A 24,156-nucleotide genomic window follows, 5' to 3' on the forward strand; every position below is an offset into this window, starting at 1 on the left:
TCTAAATATTTTGTAATAAACGTAGAAAAATAACAACTGCATCTATAGTTTCATATCTTTCCATCATAATTAAGTCATTTGCAATGTTTCAAGGGATTGTAGTTCATTTAGTGAACAATCAAATTGAAATCAGCTAAAGTAGCATTACTGGGGAAAAATATTAAAGGATTAGTTCACCCCAAAATGAACATTTCCTAATAATTTACTCACCCCAATGCCATCCAAGATATCCATGTCTTTCTTTCCTCAGTGGGAGAGAAATTATGTTTTTTGAGGAAAACATTTCTGGATTTTTCCTCTAACAATGGACTTCATTGGTTACCATCGTTTTTAAGTCCAAATCAATGCAGTTTCAAAAGTCTTTGAAGTGTTTAAACGGGCTGTACGCGATCACAGCTGAAGAAGAGGTTGTTATCTAGCGAAACGATAGGTCATTTTCAATTTTTTTAAATAATTTATAGAGTTTTTACCTTCAATAGTTCGGATTGAGCTGATCAACAAACGGACAGGGAACTACGTCATCACATTGAAAGGTCACACCGGTGCCGGCAATACTATTTGAACTACTATTCATATTCATCAGAATGTTATTCATATACTATTCATATTCATATTCACTGATTACTATTATTATATATATATAATAGCAAACAATACTATTTGAACTATCCTCCTACGTACGGTCGCATTGTAAACAGTGGGGCGGTACTTCTGCCGGCGCCGGCGCGACCTTTCAACGTGATGACGTCCCTGTCCGTTTGTTGATCAGCTCAATCCGAACTATTGAAGGTAAAAACTCTATAAATTATATATATATTTTTTTTAAATGACCTATCATTTCGCTAGATAACAACCTCTTCTTCAGCTGTGATCGCGTACAGCCCGTTTAAACACTTCAAAGACTTTTGAAACTGCATTGATTTGGACTTAAAAACGATGGTAACCAATGAAGTCCATTGTTAGAGGAAAAATCCAGAAATGTTTTCCTCAAAAAACATAATTTCTCTCCCACTGAGGAAAGAAAGACATGGATATCTTGGATGGCATTGGGGTGAGTAAATTATTAGGAAATTTTCATTTTGGGGTGAACTAATCCTTTAAGACGGTTGTCGGAAGAGTGTGTAGGCGCGTTTCCATTACAGATGTGCGCAAAACTTTTGCGATTTTTTTCTAAATGTCGACTAAAAAACTATTGTGAAATGACGGTGTTTCCATTAACCGATGTTATGCGACTAAAACGTAATTTTTTCCTCTAGCGATAAGTCATTCCAAATATCATGGCGACGGATGTTGGTAAGTTTACATATATCCCAGCCACCGCACTGGCCATTATTATTAATCGAAGGAGACGTATGTGTGTTTTCCAAGCATTAATGGTAAGGAAGGACTCTTAAACTTGTGAGCGGCACATATGAGGCGTTTCTGGGTGTTTCTCCCTCATATCTGCTTCGAGGTCTTGATTGTGGCATTTATTTGAGGTTTAGAATCCAGTATCCCTGTCATTCTTTTGTCTTTTATGAATTTAATAAAGAACTCTGTCTCATATTCTGTCCAAACATTTGCGATAAATGGGAGTTTTTGCGAAATTGACGTGTTTCCATTGGGTGTATTTTCAATTGGCAATTTCAATTTGCGCAATTTGAAGGGTAATGGAAACGCGGCGTGTGTTGCAAAACCAGAACGTCATTAGCCGTGGCCCTCGGAGTTTCATATGGTCTTTAGAAATATAATCTGCAAGTGCTTTAATCTGTCTGCATTACAGAATCCAATATCTGCAGTGCACATTGCACCTATAAACATAACACGGTTAACTCCCGACACCGCACAAAATGAAATATCCGCCCCTGCTCGGTCTGCGAGCCAATGAGCCATTCCTAATGCACACCCACAGAAGTGAGGCAGTTTAGAGCTGGTTGCTGAGGTTTGTGTAAGTTCATTAGCTGTTTAGCTATTGAGGAGATTTCAAAGCAACTCTGCTGCACTCCGTCAAATGGGCCCAGACGCAGAGGGGAAATGGCGAGAATGCCAATTCCATAAAACTAAATTCGAGTTCTTTCATGTTGCTCTCCGAACTTTCGATTTACTGCTCGTCTGGGACCGTCTTTCAGTAGCTTGGAGAAAAATACAGTGCAGGAGCCCATACTGACAGGAACTGGTTAGGAGCAATTCAAAAAGCGAACAGGTTGAAGGAGAATTCTCTTTTGTTGGTGGTTTTTTTTAATCATTTTTCTTGCTAGTCGAGGGGGTGAGCAGCAGAATAGAGGATGAACCCCTGACGGCAAGTTCAGCTCAGCTGTTCTGCTCTTGATTGTGATGAAGAAATCGATAGTGACGGAACGCAGTCTCGTAAGAGAATGCCGCTAAATTACAGAGCAAGCAGACAAAGCCCACTTTCACACACACACATACGGATATACAGTCATACACTTACAGATGAAATCCAGGGTGAGCAACAAAAGACGGGAACGAAAGGATAGATAATGTGGGAGCTGTGAGGCAGAAGGAAAGATCACAGGAACTCAAAAATATCTCAAATGCTGCAGTAAGGATCATAACGTATAGTGTAGAACAGTGAAACAAAATAGCTTTGTGACAAACCAGACAAGTCACAAATGCATAAAATACAATATGATTTAAGCATGAATTATATAATATCATATTATACTGATGTTAAGTTTACCTGATGGCAGGTTTCTGGCTCTAGACAGGTATACACATTCTGCTGCATGTCCAGGAGATCTTGAAGTAAACTTCTCCACACTGTCTCACTCACAGGAGGGTTTCTAAGCACACAACAGACAGTGAGACAGGTGCACATGAGCGCTCTGGGAAATGTTAAGGTGGTTGTGTGTGTGTGTGTGTGTGTGTGTGTGTGTGTGAATGTGTCATACTTGCGTCCTGTGTGTCGAGTGAGTAGGACCATCAGCTTGTAAGCATCATCTTTGCTGCTCTGACTGTTCCTCACGAATGAGATGGGCTTTTGGAGACCTTGTTTCTCTAACACCTCAGCAACGCTGGAGAGAGAGACAGAAAAAAGCGTGACTAAATTAAAAGTGCTTAAAATGTAAAAACAGACTAGTGTGTGAACTTGTGAAGCCCTATAAACCAATGCTATATGAACATGGCTCCACTTTTAGTGCAATATTTGACAAATTCACTCCTACTACTTCTTATCCACAACTGTAAATAGGTTGATAATCTGTAAATATGTTTATTCTGACTTGACTTGTCCTTATAGTTTTAATTTTTTTATTCTTAATTTTTATTATCATGTGTCTTCTTGTTGTTGTGTGCACTGAAAGCTTCATTACCAACAAATAAATAAAAATAAATCCTTGTGTGTGCAAGCCCTCACTCTTTACACTATCGTAAATGAGTTTGGGGTCAGTACGATTATTTAATGTTTTTGTAAGAAGACTCCTATAGTCACCAAGTCTGCATTTATTTGATCAAAAATGCAGTTAAAACAAGTAATAAAAAAATATATATAATAAATATTATATGTGTATGTGTGTGTATATGTATATGTATATACACACCATGATGTGTGTGTGTGTGTGTGTGTGTGTGTGTGTGTGTGTGTGTGTGTGTGTGTGTGTGTGTGTGTGTGTAAGGGATAATCCACGGCTAGCCATGCATTAAAGGATTTTAATGCACGACGTTCGCGTCGGGTGGTTGCCTCTACGAAGTTTATTGGTTATTAAACCAAGTTAAGACCTTGGTTATTTGCCAAGTTAAAACAAGTTAAAGCTGAAACTGATGTTTACAGTGTATTTTTTTTAACAGACGGGTAAAAATGACGGTTATTTTCACGGCTCGTTCACGGCTCGTTAGATCTAGCATTCTGTCTGCTTTGAAACAGTCACCGAGATAAAGTAGTGCGTAAGACTACATTTTGTTGAATGAATGAAAGCATTTATTTGAATTAATTAGAGAGAGAGAGAGAGAGAGAGAGAGAGAGAGAGAGGGGGGGGGGGGGGGGGGTGCGTACCTGCGTCTGTTTAGCGTCTCTCTCTGTTAACAATGAAGCTGTGAGTTTACAATTAGCCTACTTCAAAATAGCGACGTAACCCCCTCGTTGCTGAGAAATATAATATAGCGATTCCGTACCGAATCTATTCTATTACTAAAAGTCGCGGGCTGCGTTGTGAAGTTTCTGTGCTCCTGAATGTTTCCGTGCTTAACGTTAGCTGTGTGAGAGTGACGTATAAATGTGTGTGCGCTTAAAACAGCGCATTAATATAGAACGGTGATTCAACTGATTTGGAACTACGTGTGCATTAAACGGTTTTATTGCACACCTTCCAGCCAATCAGAATCGAGTATTCAGACAAACCATGGTATATCACACACAATTAATTTTTTTTTCTTTTTCTTTTTTTTTTTTGTCTTTTAAAAAGGCATACTGTAGGATTTTTTTCTTTTTCTCTCCAGAATAATAGCATCTACATAACTGGACTGGATACTACCAAGTGACAGATGGCAGAATTTGCAGCAAAATATAAAAGTTTAATTGGATGCATAACCTTTGACATACATACCAAAAGATTTTCTCTACCTCAAAAGTTGAGACGGTTTTGATATCCAATATGCACCCATTTATTTTATTTTTTTACCCACCAGGTGAGGACCATCATGGCAAACTACATCAGAAGCCGTGCTTAACCACAGCTCTGCTAACAGCTGCTCGGAGGAGCCAAGAACAGAAAGAGGTGTCTGAATGAACCTCAGTGAGCTGAACTGGTGCGGTGCCTAGCTGAGATGCCCTCAATAAATGAGGATATACTGTCCCTTGAGAGCATCCAGCACAGATGTTTTCTGTTTCCTTCCTTTCTTCCAGTCTCACACTTCTTCCCTCGTGTCCCTTTCTTTCCCTCTACAATCTGCTGGGGCCAGATTTTTTTTGTTTGTTCAATTTCTTCTCTCTCCTCTCTCCATCTGTCTATAGCTCTTTAAGTCTTCTCCAATGATCATGACCTGCTCCAAAATTAGCTTCTTGAACAAGCAAACTGTACTTTTCAATTTTATTTTGATCATTTTTATTTAAAGGTGCATTGCGCAACTTTTCATGTTAAAAATACCCGTTTTCTAACCCATACATGCTTAAACAATTGCCTGATGGGCTGACTGAGCCCTTCTCTGATCACTGCGATTGCCTCTATAATCCTGTACAGTAAAATAAATAAGAGGGATTCGGGTCGGAATCTGAGACTGGGCGTGACGTCATGCGCGTTCACGGCACGCTCATATGTCTGGCAGGTTTGTGTATGCGCCGACGCCGCCATTCTCCGTAGAAAATGGATTCTAAGAGACCGGCTTGTAGTTCATTTCAAACACCAACGCAAACTCCACGTCAGATAAAAAAAAGAGAACTTTTGTCTAGTGCAACCAAAAGGTCCAAATTGGAGTCAGACAGGCGTCGGGGTAAGACGAGAGTAAACATAGGGAAGGCTTTCAACAAATGGAGAGATCTCCGGTCTGCTCTAGGGCTCAAACGGGATCCTCAGTTGGCTTTTTTCTTGATAAAAAGGTAAGATATATCCCATTCTCTAATGTCTGATACGGCCAATAATGACAATAAATGACGATCCATAAAATGTGTAATGCTTTAGCGTAAGCTAGATAAATGTACAATCGGAATAGGTTTTACTAACTTACCATTGTCAGTGATCAGGTTCAGAATGATTGTGATATAAAATGCTGATATATAAGTTAGATACTTAGACACAAATTTTGAGCAAATTACTGCTTAATTACGATGTATTGCTATTGGAATATGCTACTTAGCTGATCAATAAAACAGGCTAAACCCCCGCAAATCTTCGGCGGATTAGCCTGTTTGGCTTTTATGGTAACGTCATAGTGCCACTTGATTGTTTATTACCTTGAGACATTTGGGTGTACTTTGTTGACCGACTGTGTATGGTATGGTATCATGATTACAATTTTGAGCTTTTACAAAGTTATAACTTATATTGTTCATGAACGTGTTTCCATAATAATAGTCATAAGTGGATACAGTAAACACATAACACAGTTCAACATGGAGATAGATGGGAATAAAAAACGAAGTTTTCTACTACCCCCATTTTTTCCCTCACACATAAGTGTGTTATTTACTCAATTGCCTTTCCTTTCACATATTTTAAATTACTTGCAGATTTAAAACTTTATTACCTCTGAAGACATTATGATTGTAAACAAAAGATTTGTGCGGCTGATGCTCCTTGGGTTATGACCAGCTCGAGCTCGTGCAAGCGTGCGTGTGCGTGTGGTCCGTGAGCGTGCACACCTCTGGTTGCAGTTTCGCTTGCCGCCAGAGGGGGCGTAGTTCTGCGAAAACTCAGACTCTCGCGCAATGCACCTTTAATTAACCACATACTTCTGTAATTCAAAGCATATTCTGTTTCTGAACTCCCTGAAACACCTTGATTGTAGGCTTGAGGTTTCTTCAAGGAATGTACACATCACAATATCCCTCATTTCAATAATTCCTGCACAAGACATATGCAAAAAAAGGGGGCGAGGCCTGGTTGAGTTGCATTAGTACTGTGTTGAAACTTGCGGTTACGGTAAGAGGCGTGATATTCCCGAAACGCGTTCGATGCAGTTGACACGTTCTGTGCGGTTGACCACAACACACTGGTCCAGCCGACCAATCAGAGTGCATTTTGCTTTTAAGAAGGAGGGGCTTCATAGAGTCGGGAATTAAAAGGAACGTTACTAACAGACTGGGAAGAGAGGTGGAACAATAATGTAAAATGTGAAAAATAATGTATTTTTGAACATTCAAGCATGAAAACCTATTCTAGTGGACACCAAAAACAATAATCAAGACTCTGTAAAATATGGCCTCTAATATATTATCATATGATATACTACAATATATTAATAATAAATTCCATTAATTTTACGTTTTTTTTTTTATTTATAATTTTTTACTTCATCGGAATGGTTTTGGCACTTGCTATGTGAACAAAAAAAGAAAAGAAAAATGACCTCACGGTCATTTTTTAAATGAAATGAAATGAATGGGAGACGAATTTCATCTTGTGAAAACTTTTGGTACTGCGGCCAAACAAAATCTTACTGAAAGCTCTGGAACACAACTTGTTTAGGTTTAGGGCTTTGATTTTCTTGCAGTTTTAGAGTGAAACATGTTTTTGAAAATATGTATTTCATATATAGTATTTTTGTGCATTTTTCATAACAATAAACATAACTTCAAGTTCACTTTTTTAAACTTTTTTCAGTTCAGCAATAATCTGAAGTTTATCAGTTTAAAGGAGTGGTATAATGCCCTTTTCTCAAGATGTAAAATAAGTCTCTGATGTCCCCAGAGTGTGTATGTGAAGTTTTAGCTCAAAACACCCAACAGATATTTTTATCTAGCATGTTAAAATTGTCCATTTTTGAGGGTGAGCAAAAACACACCATTTTGGGTCTGTTCCTTTAAATGCAAATGAGCTGCTGCTCCCGGCACAGGGGGCGGAGCTTCAACAGTTTGCACTCACACAGACATGCACTGAAAATGTCAAAAACTTTTAGCCTTTTAGGTTCAAATCAGATTCAGACAAAGATAGAGAGACTCATGTAGAATGCAACAGGACGTTTCTGAATGGTTAGTTGATGAATTTATGTATGTGTAGTTATCTTTAGTCATTGATTAGCATATTCTGCCTTGATAATCTATAAACCGTGTTCAGGGGGCGGGGTTTATGTAAATTCTAGGGTTGGTGAGGTCACTAACCCGGGAGGAATGTTGTGTAGTCTCTACCAGCCGTTTGTTGTAGTCCTTTTCTTTAAAAGCAAATATCTCCCTTTGCTTTGAACTTTGAGCGTTGTAACTTTGCAGATGTTGTTTATGCTCAAACAGCAACATTACACACTAACTAAAGTTAGAAAAGAGAAATCATAACCACCCCTTTAAGTTGGATTATAAATACAGCGTAAATATAATTTAGTACCATAAAATCCCCTAAAAAATACAAAATATTTAATAAAAAACATTATCGAACTAAAATATAGTACAATCATTTCATTGAAATAATAAAATAAAAAAATCCGTCATTTTTGACCGACACACGAAGAGCACCAGAGGGTTAATGGGTTCATTCACTATAATTAATTAAAGACATGTATTTTGTAATTCATGCAACATTTATTTTATGACAGTAATGCTCAAGTGCATGTCCATGTGACTAAAACAATAAATATATTGCCCTCTAAAGCCAATTTTTTGTAATGTCTAGTCGTTGTGAACAGAGTATGTATTTCTTTCAAAAGAGCAAAGAAAATCCAGTTTTGATTTGCCCCTTTAACATTTAAACAGGGAGCAAAGAGCAAGGAGATAAAAGAAAACATTGGCAAAGATACAATTCAGATACAGAGAGGGGAAAGGGTAAATCTTGAGAGACAAGTGATAAAATAGAGAGCAAACAAGAGAAAAAGAGTGAAATTAAGGCTATAGTGACTGCGCCCTCCCAGGCCAGTCATAAATATCTGTGAGAGAGACTTTCATCATCCTTTCCTCCGACAGAATTCTAATGGATCCAAAGGAATGTGTCTCTACGGAGCCATTACAGGCTGATCACGTCACCTGAGTCGAGATTGACACACACACAAACAGGCGCAAGGAGAAAAAAAACAGAAATGCATGCAAACAATGTGCAGCATACAACACACACACACACACACAGATGCACGAAAAATAAATAAATAAAATTAAGTCAAAAGTTTATAAATCTTATCCTGAAAATCAGATTTTTTTTTTTTTATGTGTCTTTGTCTGAACACCCAGACTGAATTTCAATTGTCATTCAGGAAGTGTTACGTATATGTAAGGTCGCTCAAAGTGTGCAATATGGTCTCAAGCTGTGTTCGGATAAACTCCCATCTTTTCTAATATAGCAAACTAACTGACATTGTCTATGAAGTGAATGGTAAAGTAGTAAATGAGTGTACACATCAGCAGGTTTTGGACAGTATATGCATGAATGCGTTCTCTCGTGTGCTTCATGAGGGAGATGTCATGAAGGACGTGAGCAGAGACAAAATTTACAATTTCCCATCCTTTCTTCCCACAATGAAAGCTATTCTCAGTAGTTGAAGAGAAAGTCTCTTGACATCGCGTTGAAGCTAACGTCATTACACACCGAATACTGACTACACCAGCGGGTCACACACTTTTCTGGTCAAGTACCACCTCTGATCAAATCAAAACAATCAAGTAGTACCAGCTAGACACAACAGAAACATACATAATGCTGTATTTAGATTAATACCAATAATTTAAACATTGATCGTCGAACATAAACAGAAGCTCAACCGAACCTGCTTGAAGCGCCAGAACAAACCTCATTGGTTCTTGCGGAAGCTCAAACGTGCTGCGTAACACACACGCGAATGAACCCCATTGGTTTTCGCACGTCAAACGAACATGCTTGAGCTTCCGTTTACCACAACTGATGTGTGAGTTGATGAATGTTTCTATGTGGAAAAAAAAGCCTAAATTCAATCAGTTCATCATATAAAGCAATCGTTTTAGACTAGATTAGGTTTACGATATCTTTAAGCGTCAAAGTGGTAGTTGCGTAGCTGTCAATGGAGGGAGAGAAAGCTCTCAGATTCCATCAATAAGATCTTCATTTGTGTTCCAAAGAAGAACAAAAGTCTTATGGGTTTGAAACGACACGAGGTTCAGGAATTAATGGCAGAATTTAAATTTTTGGATAAACTATCCCTTTAAGACCCTCATAAGTCCCTTGACTGGCCCTTTGCAGATGTGTAGAAGTACCCTCCCAGAAAACACACAATACATCACAATAATGACATGTAGAAAGAATTACAATGTATTTCCCGTGAGTTAATATGCAAATTTTGCAGTCTCATTCAAACACATAAATAATGAATATAGCCTACTCTGGAATACAAGGTAATATAGCCAATCTGTCTCAGTGTATTGAAACAGACCGGTTACGTTATTGATAAGCTACTGTGCTCACAATTGAGTGATGAATCCAACGCCAAAATGAAAATCATTAAATCAACTTAGGTCAAATGGAAATGTCTCGGCCTTTTTTGTCTGCACACAACTTGAAATTCACATCCACCATTATTGAAATGATAATGTGAGCTATGCAATACAGTCTTTAGCCCTATGAGGACGGTAATTGTTTCTCATGTGGACGTCTGTGAAAATAAATCTGCATGGCACCTCAGTGATAAAACCCATGCATTCGGATGGCGCTTTATTGACGGTGGAGGAGCTAGTTTTGTAACCCCACGATCTGCTAATGTGGTCAGTCGCATGATTGTCTGCTGAAAATAAAATTGTCATATGCTTGGAATAATACGAATAAATTGAATTTATGGAAAATAATGCTAGAGAAAAATGCTCTTTTCATTTTTGTTCGCTGAGGTGGAGCGGTGATGAAATATTGTTCTTGTAAATACTATCCAGCATTTCAGTAATGAAAAATAAAATCAATAAAAAAATAAAAATAAAAAAAATCAAGGACTAACCCCTGTAAATGTAAAACTACCTTACGACCCCATGAGAAACAATTACAATCCGAACAGGGCTTTGTATTTTCAAAGCTATATTAAACTAGCAAATAACTCACAAGTAAAGTAAAGTAAATACACGATATAAAATTAAAAGAATATAATAAATGTATGTATAACAATCTAAATATGCAAATCTGTTACATTGTTGCAAGGAAGTGAGAGCAGTTCAGAATCTATTCTTTCTTTATCTGTTGTGCACTTTGATCTTCAAAACTTTGCAGACCTTTTACAGTCACAAACAACTATTACTTGTCACTGCATGAAAGGCAATTTTCGGGAAAAAAAACTCAGTCGCACCAACAGAAAAAATGAAAAAGTCACGAAAAGCGACCATTTAGTTGCAGTCTAGAGCCCTGTATTAAAATAGAATACTTTATTTTTGTAATACTATTCCACACTATTAACGTTTTATTTGTATTATTCATCAAGTAAACGGTGAGCATTAAAACATTTTTAAAAAATCTGACTGACCCCAAAAGTTTTAACTGTAGTGTATAAAAAAAAAAAGTGTATATATGAAGAGTTCAGATGCAAAGCCTCTAAGTGCCATCTGAATTTTTCTTCTAGAATGATCATTTTTATTAATCTCGTATATTTAAGTTCAGTAATTTCACTTAAATGGCAATGAAAATAACCTATTAATTGTCATTTAAGTGAAATGACTGAACTTAAATATACGAGATTGATAAAAATGATCATTCTAGAAGAAAATTTCAGATGGCACTTAGAGGCTTTTGCACCTGAACTCTTCATATATAGCAGTATTTTTACAGTATGTGTAAAAAGAAACAAAGCATCTTGTTTGGTCATTCCTCATAATGTTTAATTATAATTTCATAGCTTGATCTTCCAGTGAAAACTATAGATGCTAAATCCATTGCACTGAGACTTAAGATTACATTGAATGTTCAGCCATGAGCCTGAGCCATGACACTTAATGCCACGTTAAACATTAAGGCGTAACAGACCTAACAGTATGACTTTCTGTAAAGCTGCTTTGAAACAATGTGTATTGTGAAGAGTACTAGACCAATGAATTTGACTCGACTCATTCTGTCTCTTCTTACCTCAAGTGTTTCTCAAGAGTGTCCACCTGGTCATGCAAGGCTTTTGTAGTGTCTGTCTCAGGTCTGAGAAGAGAGAGAGGAAAACAAGATCAAAGATCCGCTGTCTACACACACACACACAGACTGCATTAAACAAGTCACTTTCAAGATTTGAAACCTTCCATTATGTGGTAATGTCACCATGTCAGTGCGTCGGTATGTCAGTAACGCTGGTTGTTTGTTATTTGTAATTAAGCTCATTGGTTATAAATGCCTCTATGAATACTCAATCCTTTTTGTATTTGATCCCAAGACAAGGTCAACACACACACGACAATAGCATGGCCCATTTAGTGCCTGCTGGTAAATGTTGTACACCACCATCTGGACCCAAAAAGCATCTTTCTTCACTGACAGAGCCATTCAAAAGTAGCAGTGTATCGATGTTTGCAAGCCCCATTTAAGCATATTTCATTAACTGATGGCAGATATTTTAGCAGCCAAGCTACTGCCGTTTTTAAGGTTTGTGTTTACAAGTTGTGTTGTTTTGAAGCTGTGCCCCTTATCTGAACCTGAGCAGAAATCATGTGCAATTCTGCTTGACAGTCTGGTTGCCATGGAGATGGCTCAAAAAAAAAAAAAACTTGTTGCTGACAAAACTGATTGCACAATTTCTCTATTTCCCAAGGCACTTCCCAAGTTTCACAAAAAATATTTTTATATTTTAGTTTTATTATAAGTTATCCAATTCATCTCCCAATCCCATGCCTGAAAAGCATTCACAAACACACCCTCTTTTCTCCAGAAGCAGCGAAAGATAATAAGGGCCCTAAAGTATTGATCCCTGGACTACAATGGGAGTGTAAAAACACATTAGGGTCTTTGCAAAGGTACAGTGAGGTTTCCCAACGACAGACTGAGTGAAAGTGAGAGTGAGAAAAAGGCAGATGGCATTCGTAGACTGTATCACAATTGGTTTTAGCATAACAATGCCGAACCCTCAGGATATGACTGATGCCAAATTTCGCATATCACATTATTTTTGGTGTAAATGTGTTTTTATGTTGCCCCACGAGAGAACTGAGTGCTAAAAAAACATATCAACCCTTTGCACATACGCTAACACTTAATCTGTATTCCAAAGACTGCAGACATTTATATTTAATATCATTGTATGCGGTCGAGTGACAGGCCTCTCGCTCTCCAAGAGTCTAAAGACAGCACGAATATAATAAGGAACGCTGAGAGGTTTTTCAAGGGTTCACACTTTGAACGCAGAAAGACACATGCTGTGCTAATAATGAGCTAATCAGGGGCTTACTGACAACTGTGCACACATGCTAAGTGTGTGTGTGTGTGTGGTTTTGACAGGGTTTGTGTGAAAGCACTGCCAGAACAAGTTTTGAAGTTGAGTAGTCGCAAGTAGTTGATTTCAATGACCAGTGTCTTTAACTACTTTAGTTTAATTAATCATTTGATACCATGCACTAGGCTTGCTGCCATATTGGGTGTTCAGCCGCAACATCGGTTACACCGTGGCACCGCCGCTTTGAACTTTTATAGTAATAAAAATCATTTAGTTCAGTTAGAGAACAGACACTAGAATTAAAAACTGAACATGTCTGCTCAATTAGAACCAGAGTCTCAGCACAGATCCGCAGCAGGAGCTTCACCTCACTTCGCCTATGTCGCCTCACTCTTGACAAGATGGCGGAAGATTTGGTTTCAAGGCTAAACGTAAAAGCACCATTTTAACCCCTTAACTCTCACCCCCCTTTTTGAGAACGGACATTAAAATGCACTATTCAAACTTAAATGGTTGTGATTCAAGAATGCTTTGGAGTATAGACCTAAGTTTGGTCTTGTTTTAAAGGGAAAAAAATAGCAGATTATTGCTGAAGTGAAAAAAAAAATTAAGTATGAAAAAGTTATGGAAGTTTAAATTTACAGTTAACCAAATATAATTGATTTAATATTTTTTCTTTTATATAAAATATATATTTTACAAAATATTTTTACTATAAAATTACTATAAAATCAAAGCCATATATCTAACAAAGTTGTGTTCCAAATTTGAAGTTGATATCACAGTTCCCATGAGATTTTGTTTAGGCGTAATACCAAAAATAGCCACCGGGTGACATTGAACTCCATTGAATTTAATTGTATGCATTCTGCCGTAACAACTTAATACATTTCTGTCCAAATAACACTTCTGTCACAAAATATGGAACCTTGAGACTCAGACCTTTCTGTCAATATGTGTTTTGTCAAGATTAGAAAAGATTTTGATCATAAATTATGAAACATAATGATGCCCAAAAGGGGAGGAGCCTGATAAAATAATTTAGAGTACCGTTTCTATGGTAACGCAATGCCCAATCTCAAAACGGTTGTCACAGGATGAATTCTGAGATCGTAAGCTTTCAAATGATACCTAATTTATGATAACTACTAAAATATGTAACGTTATAAAAAAAAAAGCGATAAAAAAGATAATATTATATTTTAGAGAATAATATATATATTATAATTTTTAGAGGATAATATTATTTTCTAATTTTTTAGATTACATGTTCTATTATGAACTTTTAGCATGAAAATCAACGTTTCAATTATTAAAAGTGTGTGCGTCGACTTTTTGTGACAAAGGTCAAAACTGTAGATTTTTTGAGGTGCACTCTTGTCATAAATTCATCTATTTCTGTTCCTACATAATTTGTAACAAAAAACAGTCCTAAAATATCTATTTAGGAGTCTTAGACCTTTCCAACAATATATAGTTTGTCATGATTAGATTAGGATTTAATTGTAATATATTGAAGTAAACTTAAACGTCCCGCTACCGGGACGGTGACAGTTAAAGGGGTTTTAAATGAGTTTGTCATTGTCCTGTTTTGTTGTGTTTTTCATTAAGAATATAATAATGAACCCACCATTCAAGCAACTTCCGCTTATATTTTTATTGTATTTTTACATTCATAAATATTTACTTATATTTTAAGAATACCAGCATGCAGTTACATCTATAATTACACTAGCCGCTTTACCACTGTCGGGCCAGTTCGAGCCAGGGATAACAACGTGTCCAATAGCCTCAGACCTCGAGGCCTAAATCAAGCGCTGTTTTTAATATAAAAAAAATGATCATCATTATAATATATGATCACACTCTATTCAAGCAAATGCTTTTAAACCATTAACGGGTGATAAGGCACAAAAGAGAAGGCAAGTGCGTTACCACTTGCATGCACGTCTGTGAATCTCCTGTCTGTTACACACACACACACACACACACACACACACACACACACTCGTGCACACAGACAGCCGTTTCAGACAGCGCTTGAATGGACAAAAACACACAAAATTATGCAAAAAAGCCGTTTTGTCGAGCATCCTCGCAAGCACGGTTAAATGAACTCTTAAATGTACTGGGCCAAAAGAAAAAAATGTAGCCCTGATATATTGAAGGGCACAGCTAAATGTGGCATTTATTATAATGGGTTTGTGTGAAGATTGTTTTAAGTTCACTTAAATTAAAAGTTGTTATATTATTTAAAGCCTAATAAATGTTTAAAAAAAAAAAAAAAAAACTTTCAATTATACTGTAATGCTGAATGCCTATAATTAACGGCTAATATTGAGGGCAAAAAATCTATTTCATAGAGACATCAGTAGCAGCACTGGTATGGCTGATGCCTTCTTTCATAAAGAGATGCCATTAAACAAATCATTTAAAATATAAGCTACTGTCTTTATCTTGCTTCTACGTTAATATGGAGATTAGATTAGATGGAGATCAAAATTTTCAATGTTAGGTTTAATTATTGAATGATTGCAGAAAACATTTGCAATGAATTAGTTTTTTTTTTTTTTTTAAGCGATTAACAACACGTATTTTAAAACATATTAAAACATAATTTATTGGCAAAGCTGAATTTTTTAGCCACTATCATTCTCCTGCTGATTTGGTGCTCAAGAAACATTTCTTATTATTATTATTAGCTGATAATGGTTGTGAGGAATAGAAAGTTAAAAAGAACGGCATTTATTCGAAACTGAAATCTTTGGTACCAATGACAACACAGACATTTATAATTTGATCAATTTAAAGCATACTTGCTGAATAAAAGTATCGATTTCATGCAAATATATATTTACATTTGTTTCAACCCAACTTTGGGTCAAATATGGACAAACCCAAATGTTGGGTTAAAAATGTAACCCAACGACTGGGTTTGTCCATATTTGACCCAAAGTTGGGTTGAAACATCCCAGCAGTTTTTAGAGTGCATGACCCCAAACTTTTGACATTTAGTGTATATTATTCCTAGCTGTGTGATGGAGGTTTGCTCACCCATATCCTCTCTGTGGAAGACATTCCAGTATATCGTAGCAGAGTGCCAGCTGGTCATCTCTCTCACAGTTGTAGATACACTCCAGTGCCACGGACATAAGCTGATCTGAATCTCCAAGGATTTTGGGATGACACTGCAGGTAAATAAACACGCACTGTCATCATAATCATTGTTAATAATAATAATAATTCGTTACATTTATATAGCGCTTTTTCTGAGACCTCAAAGCGCTTTACATAGATGGGGGAATCTCCTCAACCACCACCAATGTGCAGCATCCACTTGGATGATGCGACGGCAGCCATATTGCGCCAGAACGCCCACCACACACCAGCTTACTGGTGGAGAGGAGACAGTGATGAAGCCAATCAGTATATGGGGATGATTAGGAGGCCATGATGGACAGAGGCCAAGGGGCAAATTTGGCCAGGATGCCAAATAAGTGTAAATTAAGTGTAAGTTAAGTGTAAATTATGTATTATTAAACCTAGACAGCAATTCTGAGCATCATTGGCATATTTTAATGTCTTTATGACACTCCAAAATGCTATATAGGGAGGCTTAGAGACAACTAACAACTTGTAAGCCTATATAACAGAACATAACCTTGTATAAATGACCTTCATACGGTGTGTGTTAATACAGAGCCGTTTCATCCCGTCTCCTCAGACAACAGTAACTCACGCACAGATGCACACACAAGCACACTAAAAATCACGTTAGTGTGGATTAGACTGGATTTCATTTCACACAACATTGAATGAGCAAGGCTGATTCATAGACACACACAACAATAAAAAGAAACATAAACACACATGTACAATCTCATACACCTGATTTCTCTCTAACCCCTTTTATTAATTTCCTGTGAGAGAAGCCGATGCCTCAGATGTGTAAACAGGCCATACATTTTTATCATGGCCGTGTGTGACAGCATGTACGTGTGTGTCTGAAGGTCTTTTGTTGCTTTGGACTCTTCCTCTAATCATTTCACTGCATCCCTCTTTTATGAGTGTATCTGTGTGTGTGACATTAACTTACATTTATTCATTTAGCAGCCACTTTTATCCAAAGAGACTTATAAATGAGGAAAAGCACAAGCAATTTATCACGGAGGAAGCGGTGCCACACTACTGACTTTCAATAGTAAATCAGAAGAGTACACAATAGTGTGTATTTGTTTTTCTATATTTGTGTGGTGCATATTTCTGATACGGTCTTCATAGCTCATAAAAGTGTCCAAAATGTCTATAAGTCTATTAGGGATACGAAGCAGTTTTAATAATTACTTTTATGTAAAGGCAACAGAACATCCTCACAGGAATGTGTACATGTTTGTGTGTTGGTTTACTTGTTATTGCTAAATGTATGAGCTAAATTTGACCAAAAAAATCAGGAGAAATCTAGGGATGTCAACAATTGGTCTACATTATAATAAATAACAGAAATGATAAATAATAATAACAACATTTATAATCAATCTATGATAAACATACATGTTATTATTACTTATAATTTCTAAAATATTTCCATGCATATAATATATTCTTTGAATTGAAACTGGGGTAATCCACTTATAATTAATTTATATATTAATTACATTCAATTAATAATTATTAAAGTTTTTTTTTTTTTACAATTAAAAAAAGTTTTCAAAAAGTTGATTAGGGGTAATCATTAGTATTGTATAATTAGCTTAATAGCTATAAAAAAAATTTTTTAAAGTGTAGCATATGTCCTTGTTTGGATAGTCAAGTACACGTGTCTGGCTTACATCTGGCTTTGAGTGCTGGAAGATTTTAAGTGGGAGTGCGAGATTGTCTTTCGCGAGGTTGACCAGGAATTCTTTGAGCAGACCGGAGGCAGAGCCCACCCGCCGTCCCTCACAGCGGTGCAGAAACGGGACCATCCACTGGAATAAATTCCTCACGTATCGATCCTCGCTGGACTAAAACGGAAAGAAATCATGATGTAGAACTGCGTCTTCTGTTCACTCACAATACATTAAGCAGAAACACATTAAAGTAGCAGTTTATGTCATTCCAAACCTGTATGATTTCCTTTAAACTAAATGCAAAAAGGAGTCTGTACTGGTTTTTCCCCATTACAATAATTAAGACAGGAGCCTCAGAAAAAGCTTCAAAAAGGACATTTTCTTTTGCATGAACAAATCATTCAGATAATTTTAAAGCGGCTTTTATCTCCTTTTATGTTCCACTGAAGAAAGAAAGTCAAAGGGTTCTGGAACGACATGAGGGTGAGTAAAAGATGACAGAATGTCTATTTCTGATTGAATTGAGTGTTTCCTCAGGAAACATTTAAAGTATCACTAATAAACAGGCTAAGATGGCCATTCACCCACTCACAGTGTATCCCCTTACACAAGCAAATGAGAATTAAATCATTTTTAATGAAAGCATTAAATCCAAACAAGCCGCTGGATGTGGTTACTGCAGTCGTAATGAGACCACCCTGCAAACACAAATCTGCACACACTCTCAGAGATCTATCATTTGCACTAGTGCTGCCCAATAAACGGTATGCATGTGTGCCTGCTTAGGGAAACAAAGGTCATTTGTATTATTTGAGTTGTCAAAAATACTGGTTAACCTAGCATATTTTTAGGACAATTTCTCGTTCAGGGTCATGAACATGCCATGAGGTGTTGTGGAATTGCGTGTACAAAAGTTCTGATGCTTTTTGTTTTGATAATCGCGGGTCAGTTTGGCCCATAATTTCATGGTTAACCGCGGCTGCACAGACCCAGAATAAAAATGGGGGAACTTTTTTATTATCATTCAATATTATATTATAATATTCTTTTAAGTATTTATTTTTTTGTTAAATACAGTTAAAAAAATTAATTATTCTCATGTTTATTTTTGTTGTAGTGTCTGAGGAGTATTAATATTAAAGGTTCATTGTTTTTACCTGATTTTTCATGAATTGTATTGAATCCAATTAGGGTCAATTTGACCCGCAACATAAAAATCGTACCCGAAAACATAATAATACAAGTGTTGAAGGAGACTGTAGACAGCCAACAAAGAGAGCGCAGCCTCACAACATACATTTTTCATGAGGAGGCGGAGCTTGTCAATGTCCCTGAGCTGCTGCAGCTCCTTTAGTGTGAGACTCAAGTCACATGATGTCTCGTACACCAGTGTCTCCATGGTAACCAGATCGTCGCACAGGACCTCCAGCCCAGGAATGTTCTGCTCTTTTCCCAGACGCACCAGAGACAGGGAACAATCAACCTGTGTGGACCAATCAAAAAGCATAGGCAATCTATTAGATACATAACAATCCAGCTATTGAGGAACAGAAAGACAGAAGCGCCGCCAAACACACATTCACAACTGAACAATGATGATGCTAGCTGTTTGTATGCATGTATGTATGTATGTATGTATGTATGTATGTATGTATGTATGTATGTATGTATGTATGTATGTATGTATGTATGTATGTATGCATGTATACACTGTATATACACACACATATATACATACGTATATATATGTATATACATATGTTAAAACAACTGTTAAAAGAGTGTGTAAAATTGTTTAGCAAAATCCAAATCTATTAAAACTGCCAGGTCAAATCAAACAGAAAAAAAAGACAAAAAAAACAAGTAAAAATCCCCAAACAGATTCGTAAAAAGTAGGACCAGTCGATGAAATCCCACCCGCCTCAGCAGCCCATCAATACAGTTCACATCATGAGCTGACGATTAGTATTCCTCTACCAGTTGACAGGCAGAGCAATCAATAGTGGATGCCTGCATTGAGGAAATGATTGCTGCTGTTTTCCCACCTGGTAGGAACCGAAACCCTTGACATTGGAGTTAACAAGAGCCAAACACCTCCGGAACAATGCTGCCTTCACAGCAACACTCATTACAAGGAGTGCTGCTTAACATAAAACACTAAACCAGGTACAAAACTAGTATGTGTATTTGCCTGATAAACGAATGATTGCAAACAGCACACGCTTGTTACACACACCTGGCTTTGATTAATCGTAAGTATTGACCTCCACATGCACAAACATTTCTCCGTCGTTTTGGCAGCCCTCGGATGAACGGTCTCACACTCTTTTATTACACTGGATGTACTTTCAGTCTGAGCACAGGCGTCTTTTTCCCCTCACTTCACGTCAAGCTCTTTCAGAACAGCCCTCTCTCCTTGCTTTAACCTCTGTCCTGACAGAGTGATGCATCTCCCGCTCTGCAGCACTACTTGAAACAGGCTGTGCCAACAGTTGAGTGATAGTTGTCATAATGGTCATACAGTGGGGACAAAAAGTTTGAGACTAGAGACACACCTAAATTCTTGCCTGAAAAAGAAAATTCTGGAGATGCAGGGCCGAAAACCAAGGCCAGAAATTTGGATACAGACTTCTTGTGTGTATCCAAGATAAATCATAACCACTGTCATACCTTTATATTTGTTTAGTTGAACTAATGACATCGTCATTGGCTAAAATGAATGTGCAGGTCACTCTACTTCCTGAACAAGTGCGCACACGAGTCAAGAGTTGCTTTCGCATTCTCGTGAAATTTAGATAATAAAATATTGCTAAATAGATGACTTCTGTGCAATATGCACATTTTACTCCAGAAAGTGCTTATGGATACACAACAAGGACAAGCTATCATTAAAGCAAAAGTGGAAAAAACAAATACTCATGTTTTGAAACGATTTATTTATTTATTTATTTTTGTCAAATCTTAAGCTGAATATATAATTATTAAACAAGAAAAAAAAAAAAATTAAATGAGAAGAAATTGGACCCCACTGTAGTTCAGTAAAAACTTGTAATAAAAAAGAAAGCTATTGTGGAAAGATCAGAGCATTTTAGAGTTTCTTTTAGACCGAAAGAAAAAGACAGACAGACAGAAAGAAAGAAAGAAAGAAAGAAAGAAAGAAAGAAAGAAAGAAAGAAAGAAAGAAAGAAAGAAAGAAAGAAAGAAAGAAAGAAAGAAAGAAAGAAAGAAAGAAAGAAAAAGAAAGAGACAGAAAGCAAAAAAGAAAGAAAGAAAGAAAGAAAGAGACAGAAAGAAAGAGACAGAAAGAAAGAAAGACAGAAAGAGACAGAAAGACAGAAAGAGACAGACAGACAGAAAGAGACAGACAGACAGACAGACAGAAAGAAAGAAAGACAGAAAGAGACAGACAGACAGACAGACAGAAAGAAAGACAGAAAGAGACAGACAGAAAGAAAGACAGACAGAAAGAAAGACCGAAAGAAAGACAGACAGAAAGACAGACAGACAGACAGAAAGACAGAAAGAAAGACAGACCTAAAGAAAGAAAGAAAGAAAGACAGACAGACAGAAAGACCGAAAGAAAGACAGAAAGACAGAAAGAAAGACAGAAAGAAAGAAAGACAGACAGACAGAAAAAAAGACAGAAAGAAAGACAGACAGACAGAAAGAAAGACCGAAAGAAAGACAGACAGACAGACAGACAGAAAGACAGACCGAAAGAAAGAAAGAAAGAAAGAAAGAAAGAAAGAAAGAAAGAAAGAAAGAAAGAAAGAAAGAAAGAAAGAAAGAAAGAAAGAAAGAAAGAAAGAGGGGTTCAGAAGCTGATGATGTTCAGATGTCTCTCCATTAGGAGCCCACAGTAGACAGATACAGTGTTCTCATTTGATCTCGGCACACTAACAGCCCTCTGGGACAGCAGGAACTGTCACTCTAGAAGGAAGCAGATCTTCTCTGAGTCAGATGTGCATCTGTATGTGTATTTGAGGAAGCTGTTTGTTTTTTAGCCGGGTAAGGTGTCAGTCAAAAGAAAAGCATGTGCTTTGATACGTGTGTGAGTGTCAGCTTCAGTCAGTGTGTGCACTTGTGTACCTGGTGGGAATTGCTCTCTATGTCCTGAGCCCTGGTCAGATACCACTCAGTCAGCAGCGTGATGGAGGGTCTGGAGCTACGAAACCTCTCCAGTTCTGGCTGTTCTTCATATAAGAAGTGACAGTCATCCACTGGGCTGGGCTCCACCACTCCTCTAAAGAAGAGAACACACACAGTCATCAGTGCTAAAGATTTCAAACACCACATCACAAAGCACAAATGTGATCTTACCTGCACTCAGGAACTTCACACCAGTCCAGCTCTCTGTGCCGGCTCTCCTCCCAAGGAATCAAAGCCAAATTACCCTTCTTATCCACACTAGGAAGAAAGAGAGAATGAACCAACAAAAGATTATCAGTAACTAAGCAAGATTTATACAATCAATAGTAAAGAATAAAACTGAACAATTATTGGTCAAAATAGAAACTTCTGGATGCAGAAACTAACCACACTTATTGGTGGCCTTTCGAAGACAAACGAAATAGCCAACATACAAACTAACAAACAAAATGTATTTTCAAGTACAACTGAAAATTCAATAGATCGAAACAAGCCACTAACTAAAATCTTAGTGTGGTAAAGCGTGCACAAAATTTTAATTATTATTTTTAATTATTATTATCATAATTTTCATTGCTTGGCCTTTTTAAAAAAGGGGCTTGACATTAGAGGATGTCCAAATGTGTGAAAAAATAAAATCTAGAAAATAAAATCTTTCTAATTTAAGAAAATTACAAAAATATTGTTACATTTCTCGGTCTCCATTGCACATTTATCAACCTGGCTACTAAATCATTCTATCGCTACATGCATATGCACAGCTCTAAACCTACTACAACAGAGTCAGTAAAAAAAAAAAAAAAAAGTAAAAGAAAACTTGATCTGGCAGTGTTTCTTTCCAGCAGAGACAGCAGATGGCGAGAGACCACTGGTACAGCGAGGGTTCTGCTCGCGCTCACGGGCCGGGGAGAGTCGGAACCCGGCCTCCAGCTGCTGAGCCGTGATGGATGTTCACTGCAGAGGAGACTGACCTCCATAAGAGAGAATGGGTGGAAGGAGGGCAACCGAATCCAATATACTAAATCTATTCTGTCACCCCCATTACTGGAACATTAATGGGGGGGGTTCCAAATGCCCTTACTCAGTGTGTCTCTCTCTCTCTAAACACACAAACCTTTCCACCAAATCAGCATACTCTCATACAAACACACACACACACACACACACAAAAAAGCATGTAACCACCTACCTAACAAAAACACTGTTTTGTACATATTGTAATCTAGAAGTGTAGCACAGGCTCTCAACCGAGTCCTCAGATCAGTTCATGCGTAGGTGTAAAGCTATTGCCTGTTTCCTCTGTTTTGATACTTTTCATGTATATATTTAGAGCGAGCAATTACATCAGTCTTTCAGGCCCGAGTTCTGAAGGCGTCAAAAGAGACTGTGCACTTTTAGAGTGTCATCGGTGGAAAAGATCTGCACGAAATCCCTGAGGATGTTTTACCCGCCACCACAAAAGCATTCACCATATTAGCACCTTCAAATCTGCAAAATCTCATTTCTTCTTCCTCCACTATGAGTTGAAATGGAAATTAAAGCTAAACTGAAGTCTATTTTGAGACAAGAGACTGTTGAAAGTAATTGATAAATGACAAATCGTTCATGTAATACTGCAGATGTTACATACAGCTGTCTGCCACTCGTGATTAATTGCTCCTTAAATACACATCTAGCTAAACTACGTTTCTACACAAAACCACTTTTCCCCATTTCAAAGAAAAGAACAATTGGCGGTGAAAGCAGTGAAGAAGCAGCAAAAGCGTAAGGAGGAACTTGCTGGTCACTCAGGCTGTTGCTGGTAACAGAGAGGTCAGTGATTAAATCTCAGTGGCTCTCTTGAGATATTTGATGTTTGACATTTAAGACTTCTGAGCTCAAGACGTGTCTGCTCTTCAATATAATGGCTGTGTTACACATTGTTCTAGACTCGAATATCCAAGGTCTTTCGGAGTAAGCTCAGATATCTCGGTCCTGCAGATGCAGTCCCTGACTTTTATCACCTCCTCTCTTCAGGATATGGCTAGAAATGTTTTCTTTCTAAAGGAGCTGAAAACTCATCAGGAAAAAAATGACAGCTGTGAATCTTATCAAATGTATTGGAAATGCAATAATCTGCAATAATACATGATAATTAAATTTTCCACCACATATTTCACTAGTTTGTACTTCAATAATAATAGGTTTGAGGTATTAAAGGGTTAGTTCATCTTCTGGGTTGTACGTCAGAACGTAGGCTCACTATTGGCCAGCATCA

At 37.3% G+C, this 24,156-nt stretch overlaps 1 protein-coding gene across 2 annotated transcripts in view; it reads right to left on the bottom strand.

The window, feature by feature from the left end:
- The window catches only part of nbas (NBAS subunit of NRZ tethering complex), a 201,533-nt gene that overhangs the window by 125,486 nt on the left and 51,891 nt on the right, over positions 1-24,156 (bottom strand). For both annotated transcript variants that reach the window (XM_084431969.1, XM_084431968.1), the window contains exons 22-29: positions 22,071-22,157; positions 21,840-21,993; positions 19,048-19,233; positions 17,751-17,924; positions 15,976-16,109; positions 11,637-11,699; positions 2,892-3,014; positions 2,681-2,783 (exon numbers count right to left, since the gene is read on the bottom strand). In XM_084431969.1, coding sequence (XP_084288095.1) covers positions 2,681-2,783; positions 2,892-3,014; positions 11,637-11,699; positions 15,976-16,109; positions 17,751-17,924; positions 19,048-19,233; positions 21,840-21,993; positions 22,071-22,157 — 1,024 coding nt within the window. The remainder of the gene's footprint in view (positions 1-2,680; positions 2,784-2,891; positions 3,015-11,636; positions 11,700-15,975; positions 16,110-17,750; positions 17,925-19,047; positions 19,234-21,839; positions 21,994-22,070; positions 22,158-24,156) is intronic.

This window comes from Rutilus rutilus, assembly GCF_951802725.1.
Source record: "Rutilus rutilus genome assembly, chromosome: 15".
NCBI classification, from domain to species: domain Eukaryota; kingdom Metazoa; phylum Chordata; class Actinopteri; order Cypriniformes; family Leuciscidae; genus Rutilus; species Rutilus rutilus.